Genomic DNA, 12,297 nt, shown 5'->3' on the forward strand with positions numbered 1-12,297 from the left:
TAGTGAGGCTGTTAATGTTGAGGATTAGGGAGGGAAGGGTATCTGCTGTTGCCTTGGATGTGCCAAGCCAGTTCCCCTCTTAACACCTTCCTGGGAGGGGCAAATTTATTGTGTGCTCACAAGGCTTCCTTTTGACTCCTATTGACAGAGTTACAGTGAGGAAACCACCTATCTAAAGAACACACTACATTAATTTCAGGGCCCAGGGCCCTGCTATTGGCCCATGTCGGAAGGGGTTAGCCTTGTTCCACAGTGCTGCCTTTTGTTCCTAGCTTTTAAAATACTTTATTGTTCTGGGTTTTGCTATGGTATATCTAGGTCATTTTTTGCCTGTTGCTTTTATCTTGTTTAGAATTAATTGGATGCCCAGAATTCTGAAGATTAGTATCTTTCTATCGGTTCTGCATTTTCTCTTAAAAATTTACCATTTCCTCATCTTTTCTACTTTCTTTTTCTGGAAATCCTAGTTGCTATGTGTAGTAACTTCTCATTCTCCAAGTGATAACTCATACTTTCCATGCCTTTGAATCTATGTAGCATATTAGGTAATTTCTTCAGTTCTGTCTTTCAGTTCATTAATTTTTTTCTTTACCTCAGTATAGTCTGCTTTTAACTTGGCATTGGCTATAATTTCAGTTATATTCTTTACTTCAGTAAGTTTTATTTTCCTCAAATTTATCTCATACTTTTGATAATCTTATTTTTAATATCCTTTTTTTTTAATGTACTGATTTTATATTCTGTATCTAAATAATTCCAGAATCTATAGTCTTTATAGGTCTGACTTCTATTATTTTGTTTCTGCTTACTCTGGTTCATATTGAATTTTGATTGTGATCTCATTGTTCTTGGATCTTTCTTTACCTATGAGAATTCTCTAAGGCCTGGGTCAAAGTGCCTCTTTTAGAGTTATTTGCCAGAGTGCCTAAAGGCATTTCCAATCCAAAACCAATTGAAACCAAATTTTTGGATTGGGGTGTTCTGGCCCACACAGATAGTGTGAATTCCAGCCACAAACCTGTGGGTTTGTGGGTTATAAATTCTCTGGGGGAAAAATGTATTTTTACTCCCTTTGTTCTGTCAATAGCCAAAGGCCAAACAGACGCATATTCCCTCTGAGTTGTGAGAGAAGGAGCAGCACCCGCTTAAAGGCACCCTTAAGGATCTTGGTTTTTTACAGTAGTGGTCTCTGATGGGACTTTCCACGATGATGAGGCTCAGAGTACTGTCTCCTGCCTCCTTGGCTAGCAACCCATTAAAATCCAAGATCCATACTCCACCATAGCAGATTAGTGTATGTCCTCCAGGAAAACTCCCTGCCTCTCCGGTAGTTTTAACATTTCTCTTTGAGCTTTCTTGTTGTGACTGGACTCTGAAAATTCCCTTTGTTTTCTTATATCTTAGTCATTCATTTAAAAGTTTTTATGTACTTTCTACCTTTTCTATAAACTTTATGTGTAAAAAATCTCAGTAGAACAAGTAATTCTTTAATCCTCTTTGCCATAAATTAAATAGAATGGCTTCACCAGGCTTGGCCAGAATTTTCAATTGTTAGGATTAGGACAGCTTGATATTATGTACATTGCGAGTACAGACTTCTTGAGAGACAAAGAAAACATACAAATAAAGTACAGAAAAATATAGGAAATAATAGCTCCCTGATAAAGCCCAAATGCCTTGTATTTAAAGTCAGCTTTTAAAGAATATTTAATTCTAAGAAGTAAGAAAAGCCTGGTTTAGAGTAAACTGAATAGAGTAAGTCCTCACTCAGCCTCTTCGATAAGTTCTGCGACTTTAAGCTAAATGATGTATAACAAAACTAATTTTTTCATAGGCTAATTGATATAAACAAGAATTAAATTTCCTATGGCATCTCACTAACCTTGTTACAAACTGTCATTGGCAAAATGTTGTTTGAGGACCTGCTACATACTTGCAAATGGAAGGCATCATTTTAAGAGAGAGCAAAAGGAGATTTAAAAGAGGTCAGAGTTTGGTAAATTCAAATTAAAAATATATATAAAACGGTTCCTACCTACTGAAATAACTTTTAGACTATCAGCGATAAAAAGCATTAACATTTATTCATTCAGCATATAGTATTATCTATGGATACTTCATTGAATGCTTTATGAGAAGCAGTTCCCAATCTAGCTTGCCTATATATACTCTCTTAACCTTATTATTTGTTTTATTGCTCTCTGTTGTTTCCATGTAGTGAATATAACAGTATTAAGTGCCATACAAAGGACATATGTTGGCTCTGGCTGATTTTTTGCTGTACACTGTTGTTTCCAAAGCTAGTTGTTTTTTTAATTTCATGCATTGTTGCTCCCTGTCCATGAGGTCAGAAACAAATTTGACTTAATTTATTCCTTCATTTTCACTTTCATTCAACAGACATTTATTATACCAGGGCCCCCACTAGCCATTAGGGTTACCTTTGGCAACAGGAGGAGTTATTGCCTCTGCTTCCATAGAGCTTGCAACCTTGTAAGAGTGATAGCCTTAATAATAATACTTCTTAAAAATCACAGAAATAAATATAAATTTCCAACTATGATAAATGGTACAGAGTAGAAGAATATAGGTTAACTTACTAGACATGTCTAAGGGTAACCTGTGTACATAATCACTTGATTACCATGGAGGGAAAAAAATGCTACTGGTAAAAATCCTCATTATTCATATGGACCAAATATCTCTGTAACCTCTAGTAGTTATATAAGTAAATGTGTTCTTCCATCTCCCCACATCATTGGGGATGACTGGCCATTTTGAGGTGCCTTTGATGCCAGTGTTCCTTGGGACATGGTTGGTAGTTTTCCTTATACCCAGAGTGAATTCCAAGTTGGAATTTTGGGTGGTAGCAGTTAGTTACATTTCAAAAGCTACTTTTGAAATTGAGTGTTATATAGTGTGATTTAAATATACCACCATAAGTAAAGATTGAAGGGGGTGGAAATGGGATAACTGTAATAGAAAAACAATTTAAAATAAATAAAATTGAAAAAAAATTTTAATATTGAACTATAAGTGTTCATAAATATTCTCAATGGATCCTAAGTCTTCATTTAAATAAAAAGTGCCACTTTCAGCCTGTATCAGAAATCATAAAGCATCCATTTTGTTTTTATAAACAAAACAAATTATAGTACCTGATTAAGTTATTCATGTCCTGTCCCTTGAAGACTTTTTGAATATTTCAAGTGAGTAAGATCAAGAGAAATATATGTGTTTGTTTTAGTGGATTTTGAAAGGACAGTTTAAAATAATTTTTCTGTGTATGCAAATTACCAGCATTATTCTGAATGGATTGCAGTTAAATTATTCAATATTATTGTCATAATTGAGTCAGCTGTGTTCGTGGTTGGCTTTGAAAGAGTTTTTACCCCTTATTTGTAGGATTATTGATGTTATTTTTAACTAATCTGGCAGTCCTTGATTATAAATTAAATTTTTTTAAAAACAAATTTGTGCAAAACTAAAAACAGTTATAGTTAAGTTGTTTTTCAGTCACATAGTGTCTGCTCTCAGATGAAGCTAAAACTGTCTGAAGAATGTTCTTGTGCGTATGCCAAGAGGCTTCTGGGATGGGCATATTTTTAAGAACTTAGAACATAAACAACTGTGATCTGTGGCAAGAGATTTAAATGACCTCATAATGACAATGAGAACAAAGCATTTTTAAGTTATCATGGTGTGTTAATTTATTTCAGTGTGTTTGTCATTCTACTATTTTGGTGTATTATGTGAAAGCCTTGCCAGAAAAAAAAAAAGAGACTGTATTTAACTGAAGATACTATTTATTGTTGTAAACAAACTAAATGCCAGAAAAATATAAAATATTTCCTGGGAGTAAATACTTCATAAATGATTCTAGAGCTATAGGTTCTTTTAAAAACCACATGAATCACTCTGGGATAAAGGCCATTTATTTAGATCTTAAAGTTTTGATTCATTTTCTGTTGGAGAGAATATGTTCCAAACATGAAAGATCAAACAGTTGGCTTGAAATAAAAATCCTTCCTTCAAGACGGATCAGTTAAGTGTTTTAAGTAGTTACTGTGTGTCTGGCACTATACTAAATATTGTTGAGTACAAAAGAAGGTAACATTAGTTGCCTTTGGTCTAGTTGGAAGAAAAGGCATACTCAGATGAAACTTCTAAAGTGGAAAAGACATTATATAATCAAATACCAAAAAAAAAACAAAAAAAAACATCATTTATATAATACAAATAATGAAATAGCCTTTGTTTTCAGAAATGTCTTCTTATCATTGTCTAGAACACTGGTTCTCAACTAGGGGTGGTTTTGTCCCCGCAAGGGGACGTTTAGCAATATCTGGAGACATTTTTGATTTTTACAACTGGGGCTACTGACATCTAGTGGATAGGCCATAGATACTGCTAAAAATCTTGCAATGCACAGAATTATCCTTAACAACAAAGAATGTGCTGAAATGAGAAACCCTGATGTAAAACCTACAAATGTCTGTGTTGGTCAGTTTTGAAGCTGTGGGTGGTAGACTCCCATCTTCCCCTAAATCTCTACAGCTCCTGCAAATGCTCTTTGCCTGAGTCCCTTGGCTCCTTACATAGAGGTGAATATTGGGTATCCATAAATTACCTGAACATTGTATGCAAGTTTTTCCAGTACATTGTTTCAGCGAGAGATTCCATAGCTTTTATCAAATTCTCAATGTATTCATGTTCCCCAAAAAAGGTCAAGACCCACTCAACCTGTGGAGTAGACACACACAGATTGAGACACATCAGACCAGTGTTCTGGTCACCTAAAAGAGACGATAACAAAGAGCCTTCCTTAGCACCATGCTGGGCTAGATGTAGATTTTAAGTTTCAAGGATCAAAGTTATAGTCATGTGCTGTATAACAACGTTTGGGTCAGAGATGGACCACATGGACCAAAGTGGACATATAAGATTATAATGGAGCTGAAAATTTTTTATCACCTAGTAATGTAGTCATTGTAACATTGTAATGCAGTGCATTACTCATATTTTGGGGGATGCTGGTATAAACAAACCCGTGCTGCCAGTTGTATAAAAGTATATCACGTACAATCAATGTACAGTACATAATACCTGATAAGATAATAAATGACTGTTATTAGTGTATGTACTTCCTATTTATCATTATTTAGAGTGTACTCTTTCTACTTACAATTTTTAAAAGTTTGTTGTAAAGTAGTACACCATGTTACGTAGGTCACAGCCTTATACAACTCATGTTTACCATGTCTTGGTGTCATCATTTTCTGTTGTATTTCATTGAAGCTTGTGCTATTTTGTTCATTGTAGCTCTTAAGCATACAAAATCTCCTAGTATAGTTGCCAGTAAGAGGATTGAACTGGAAACAAAATTAAAAGTGATTAAGGCCCTGACCAGTGTGGCTCAGTTGATTAAGTGTCGTCCTGCAAAGCAAAAGTTCACTGGTTCAATTCCTAGTCTGGGCACGTGCCTAGGTTGAGGGTTTGGTCCCTGGTCAGGGTGTGTGGGAGATGCAGCCAATCAGTGTTTCTCTCTCACATCATTGTTTCTCTTTTCTTCTCCCTCCCTTTTCCTCTTTAAAAATAAAATATTTTAAATTTTAAAAAAGTGATTAAGGACTACAAAGGTGAAAAATCAGTAATGGTTATTGCTTGCTAGTCAAGCCTTTTCTGTTCCACTGTGGCCATGATCTTGAAGAATAAGAGCAAAGTGATGGAAGCTGTTAAAGCATCTGCTTCATTAAAGGCAAGGAGGCTTAAAAAAATCAAGAAGGACCTATATCAAACATGAAGAAACTTCTAATGACCTGGATTGAAGACCAGACACACAAGTGTATCCCTCTCAACATCCTGACAATCATGGGCAAAGCAAAAAGTTTGTGTTTATGAAGGAAAGGCTGGACCCAACTAAGTTATTGAAGTTACTGATAGCTGTGGGTGGTTTAAACAATTCATTACAGGATGTGAAGGTGAGTGGTCAGTCCTCAAGTGCTAATGTAAAGGCGGCTGAGGAATTTTTGGAAACTCTACATAAGCTGATTATGGAGGAAAATTACTTGCCGGAGCAAATATCCAATATGGATGAAACCTGCCTATTCTAAAAACAGATGCCTAAAAGGACCTTCATCCATACCAAGGCCAAGTCAATTTCGGATTTCATGGCTTTTAAGGACAGGATAACAGTAATGCTTGGGGGCAATGTTGCAGGTTACAAATTAAAACCCCTTTTGAGCTGGCACAGTGAGAAGCTGGGGGCCTTTAAGCACAGAAGTGAGCACACACTGGCAGTGTATCGTAGGAGCAATAAGAAGTCATGGGTGACCCAGCTCCTCTTCCAGGATGCCCTCCTGAATTGCTGTGTCAGCAGAATGGAGAGGTCGTCAGCAGCCGTCCGTCTCGAGAGACGATGGTGTAGCTTCTTAAGAGTCTATCTGCACCGCCGAGAATGGCTGTGCAGTCCGACTCAGGAGTGACACGGTATCTGTCTCCTCCCGTGTTGAATCGACATCTTGCGATGACGCTGGAGTGTCCTCTCCAGTGAAGCTGAAGCTACAGAGCCTGGGCAGGGTGATATGGAGGGTCTGCTGTTGCCCATGCAGCAGACCCCCCCTCTCTTCGCAGCTGAAGGGTCCAAGGGAAAGACGGAGTCAATACAGCTTGGCTTCAGGTGCGCCGCAGGAGTTGCCCGTGTTGACTACAACGTCAAACCGCCTTAGGGACTCTGGCTCCGGATTTTCTGTCGGGGTTTACTCCCCTAGCCTTTCCCCTGAAGAGGTATGCCGCAAGGCAGCGGAGGTTTTTTGGAATCAGAGTTTTCCTTCTCTGATGTGCCTTGACTTGAAGATCGAACCAGCGACACTTAGCTTGCAGGCCGACGCTCAATCCACTGAGCCAAACCAGCCAGGGAAATGGAGAGGTACTGTTTGGAGAATAACATACCTTTCAAGATTTTGCTTATTGTTGATAATGCTCCTGGACAACTTCCTTTTACTGGTGATAGTCATCCCAATATCAAAGTGGTGTTTCTCTTTCCAAACATCACCTCTCAGCTTTTAAGGCCTACTACCTGAGGAGGATATTTGACCAGGTTGCAACTGAGGAAGACACTGAAAAGACGCTGGTGCATTCTGGAACAATTACAGCATCTCTGCACAAAGAACCTTGCTTGGGCTTTAGTTGATGTCACTGAGGAGTGTATGAATGCATTCTGGAAGAAGACACTCAAGTTGTTTGTCTATGATTTCAAAGGATTTGCCAAGAATGAGGAGCAGGTTGTAACAATCAACAAGGCTGTGGTTGACATGGCAAACAGCTTTAATCAGAATGTGGATGAGAATGGCATTGAGGGGCTTCTAGAGGTGGTTTCTGAGGAATTGACAAAGAATTATTGGAACCTGAAAAGGAACGCATAGCTGAAAAAGAGAACCCTCAGAATTCACAACAAAAGGTTTAGCAGAAACTTTTGCAGACCTCAGCAACCTTCTTAAAAAGTTTGGAAACATGAACCCCAACACTGAAAGGTTTTTATTAATAGAGGGAAATGGTCATGATGCATTATCTGCTTACAAGCAAATCTGATGAAAAAAAGAAGCAAACTGCCATGAATATATATATATATTTTTAAAGATTTTATTTATTTATTTTTAGAGGGGAAAGGAGAGAGAAAGAGAGGGAAACATCAGTGTGTGGTTGCCTCTCGCACACCCTCAACTGGGGACCTGGCCCACAACCCAGGCATGTGCACTGACTAGGAATCTAACCAGTGACCCTTTGGTTTGTAGGCCCAAACCTTTGGTTTGCAGGCCTGAGCTCAATCCACTGAGCCATACCAGCCAGGGCTATTTCTTAGAAGAGTGACACCTTCTCAAGAAGAGCCTCAGGCAGGTATCTCAGGAGGTATTCCAGAAAAAAGCATTGTTATCATAGAAGATGACAGCTCCATACCTGTTATTTCCCCTGAAGACCTTCCAGTGGGATAAGATGTGGAGGTGGAAGACAGTGATACTGATGGTCCTGACCCTGTTTAGGCCTAGCCTAATGTGTGTGTTTGTGTCTTAGTTTTTAACAAAAAAACAGAAAAACTTAAGTTAAAAAATTAGAACCTTCAAAAATAGGAAAAAGCTTATAGAATAAGAATATTAAGAAAAATATTTTTGTACAGCTGTACAGTGGTTGTTTTAAGCTACATGTTATGACAAAAGACTCAAAGTAAAAATATTAAAGTTTATGAAGCAAAAATGTTACAGTAAGTCAAGGTTATTATTTAAAAAAGTTTAATAAATTTAATGTACCCTAAGTGCACAGTGTTTCTAAAGTCTGCTGTTGTGTATAGCAGTGATTTTCAACCTTTTTCATCTCATGGCACACATAAGCTAAATACTGGTATTCTGCGGCACACCAAAAAAAAAATGGTATAATTGTGATTCATTCACACTGGATGGCTATTGTTGTGTTGGCTGTTGTCTCTTCTTTTATTTGACAGTCTAAGGGAAAAGAGGTCAGTGCCCCTGATTAAATAGTCAGGTACTGTATGTTTTAAAAATTTTTGTGGCACACCAGTTGAAAATCACTGGTATATAGTAATGTCCTAGGCTTTCATATTCACTCACCACTCACTAACTCACCCAGAGCAACTTCACAGTCCTTCATGCCCTATTCCTGGAAAATGCCTTATACAAAAATACACCATATTTTTATTGTACTTCTATGTTTAGATATGTTGAGATACACAGATACCTACAGTATTCAGTACAGTATCATGCTGTACAGGTTTGTAGCCTTTAATATGCTGTACAATAAGTCTAGGTGTATGTGTAGTACACTATTCCATCTATGTTTGTGTAAGGCACTCTGTGATGTTCACACAACAGAATTACCTAACAATGAATTTCTCAGAAGGTATCTTTGTCATTATGCAATTCATGAGTGTAATCAGAGAATACATTTGATTGAAAAATAATCTCTGAATATATTCATTTGATAGTTTAGAGTAATAAAATCTTAATTTATTTGGAAATTATAGTAAACTACCTTAAAATTATTACTTAAACATATGTGATATAATTCTGTACATTTACAATGTGAAACTGGATTAATTGTGCTGAGCCTTAGGCATAATATACAAATTATTAATTTTTTTTTTTTTTTTTTTTTTGTTATTCAAAATCAACTTATTTTGCCAGGATTTGCTGCTTTTCCCAAATGGAGATCCCAGTTTATATGTCCAAGGTGCTGTGTATCTGTTGATTTGGTCAGAGATCTAGACATGGTTTTATACAGTTCACATTTCTCCTGAAAACTGTTCAATATAGAGAATTGTGTTTTCTTACAAGCAACATTTTTAAATTGAGAGTTGTGTTTCTGATTTAACATCCAATAAATTAGACATAGTACCAGCAGTATGCCATAAAAACAAATCTACCTAACTTTGAGTGTACGTATAATTTAATACTTTTCTAAGTCTTAGAAGTTTTGAGATTAAGTCTGAGTTTAAAAGCCAAGGAAGGGACCTCAGATCATCTGCTACACCTGTCTCATGCTGTACTTTGGGGCTCAAGAGTCAAAGCACTACTTGTAGTTGTTTTACTTATTTGAACTTCTACTAAATATGTTCTGTGAGGGGGAAAAATGGCATATGTGGGAGAGGGCAGTTGCATGCTTCTTATCTAGGCCAACCTCATTTTGCAGATGACAGACCTGAGACCAAAAGCTTTGGGTTTTACTCATTGCCTATATATTTTTTTATTCTGGGTCAAACCAGCATTTTCGATATATCTGGTAGTAGTATATAAGATAACCAAGAGTTCAAATTTCATCTTTGTAGCTTCCTAGCTGCATGTTCTTCGGCAAGTTGCTGAACTCTCAGTCTCAGGATAAAAGGGAATTATTATATCTTTAAGATTGTTTTCATTGTCTTAGAATTTAAAATGTATCTGAGAAGTTGATGTGGATGACCATGTCAGCATTTTGAATCATTCCATAATTATGTTTTTTTTTAATGGATTATGTGTCATCTAAATATTGAAGCCTCCACTTCCCCCAACCCAACTATGACCTCCAAAAAATACTACAAAATAAACATCTTTATTATCAAAGGGGACAATACAGTAGTCATATTTCCTTTACTTTGGCAGTGATAAGGGTCTTCATGGACTGATACATCAGCCTTGGGGCTTTTTTTTTACCTGCTCACCCACTCCAGCTATTACATAAGCCCTAGTAACATTCAGGAGCTGTAAAATATAAGGAGCAAAGACCCTTAGTGTGGAAGTACAAGAGCAAATAACAGCATTGAAAGAGTTTAAACCATACAAAGTGGAGTCTGAACTCACTGGTTCTTTTGATCTTAAAGATGTGGCCTCACGAGTGCTTAAGGGGTGATCATAAGAATGCTTTCTTCCTAGGGGGTATTTCAACAGGGATTGCCTTACCAATCAATTTTTGTTAGTCACCTGTTCCAGAATTTTTTTTAGAATCTCAAAGCAAGTATGGAGAAATGAAATTTGAGCCTAAAGAAAGGATTTTCTTGCCTTGATCATATATCAAGTTGTTGGGTTTGTTTATTTTGTTTTGGTAATGTTTATTGTTGTTTGCTCTTAGAAATAGCTTTGATATAAGTTGATCCTACATTATTCTGTGATGTTGCATTTTATCTTATTACTCTATTAAAGTAAATATAAATTACCTTTTTTGGTAAATTACATTTTAAATTTAATTATTTTTTATGTTTTTCTTAGGTCTTAAAGAAAGTGCAGAAGAGCTGGTCAAAAACAAATTGGAAGGAAAGGATAAACTGACTCCTTGGGAACAATTTTTAGAGAAGAAGAAAGAGAAGAAAAGACTAAAAAAGAAACAGAAGGTATCAAAGATGACCAAATATTTACTGAACCACAGCTATGTATGAGAAGGTACCAGGGGCTTAGCATCCATTATCTCGTAAGGTAGAAACTCACTTGAGTGGCCTTGTTACCATTGCAGTTTTAAGAAAGAGGCAAGGGAAAAGCCAATAGGTTAAGTGGTTTTTCCAAGGCTGCATAATGTACAAAGTCTGGTAAAAACCCACAGCCACTGTGCTCTATTTGCATTTACATTCTACCTAAAATACATGTTTAGTTGATATGTAGATGTAAAATAGTTTCATTCTCTTCTGTTTTTGAGGAAGAGAGGTACATACAGACTTCCTTACCTGAGGATATAGACATAGAAAAGTATTTAATATGAATAAAATTTTCTATCCATTTTTATTTTCAACCTGGAAGTTTCACTTTTCAATATTATCATTTGGGTCTTTTACCATCTTATTAAGTCCCTTTATTAAGGATATTTTCTCTGTTAATATGATGTGCGTGAAAATCTGGTTTGACTCTCATCATAACATATTTTGCAGAATCAGAGTTTTTAGGAATAGTAGCAGAGTCCACTAAATGGTTTTTCAATTGAAAATATTCTTATCTTGTCAACAAAATGCAGCATTCTGGCAGTAAAGTCATTTACTTAAGATGGTATCACTAATCACAGATTTTTACAACTTGAGGAATCTTAAGTGATTAGTTCTAGTTCATCCTTGATGTTTTTTTATAGTTGTAGAAAATTAAGTGATTTGCCTGAGGATACATAACTTGTTAACAGCCAAGCTGAGACTGAATCCAGCTCTCTCACTCCAGTGTTCTTTCTACTGCACTGTATTCTCTCTGTAGTATGTAAGCTTGTGCTCTTCGTACAGCTGTGACTTTCAGTACTCGTAAAGATTAGATGGTAACAAAATTGAATGATGCAATGGAGTGATTTTTGTACTCCTAATTGTAGTTAGTGTTTCTGGAAATGGATAATGAAATGAGGAAATGGGGTAAGACCCCTGTCCCTATTGATATGCTACCTCTGTTCTTCCCAAACTTCCTTTAAAAGTAAGTAGGGTAAAATATTTCTTAAATGGGATAATTTCAGAAGTCATTAAGCCATCAGTTTATTGGAAGACTTAACAAGTAGATCTTTATAGGGTCAATAAAGTAGTCACTTGTTTCTGAGAACTTTACAGCTATTTAATTTTATTTATATAAAATAAATCATACCTTTGATTTTCATGTGTTGGGCACTTTACCTTCATTAGACTAAAACTGGACTCATTTTATCAATAACATTAAAAATACATTTATTGAGTGCCTAGTTTGTTCTAGACTCTGTGCACTGTACTGGACTTAGTGATTCCAGCAGATCCCTTCCAATTCCACAGGTTCTCCATATAGAGAAGAGTTTCAAGAATTTTCTTCACATTATGAATACTTTTCA

The 12,297-nt window shown here is 36.3% G+C and overlaps 1 protein-coding gene across 1 annotated transcript in view; it reads left to right on the forward strand.

Moving 5' to 3' along the window:
* Positions 1-12,297, forward strand: part of ESF1 (ESF1 nucleolar pre-rRNA processing protein) — a 70,386-nt gene that overhangs the window by 44,262 nt on the left and 13,827 nt on the right. The window contains exon 10 of the mRNA XM_090286042.1: positions 10,749-10,870. Coding sequence (XP_090142168.1) covers positions 10,749-10,870 — 122 coding nt within the window. The remainder of the gene's footprint in view (positions 1-10,748; positions 10,871-12,297) is intronic.

The sequence above is a fragment of the Furipterus horrens genome, unplaced genomic scaffold (genome assembly GCF_987537825.1).
Source record: "Furipterus horrens unplaced genomic scaffold, mFurHor1.1.pri manual_scaffold_8, whole genome shotgun sequence".
Classification (NCBI taxonomy): domain Eukaryota; kingdom Metazoa; phylum Chordata; class Mammalia; order Chiroptera; family Furipteridae; genus Furipterus; species Furipterus horrens.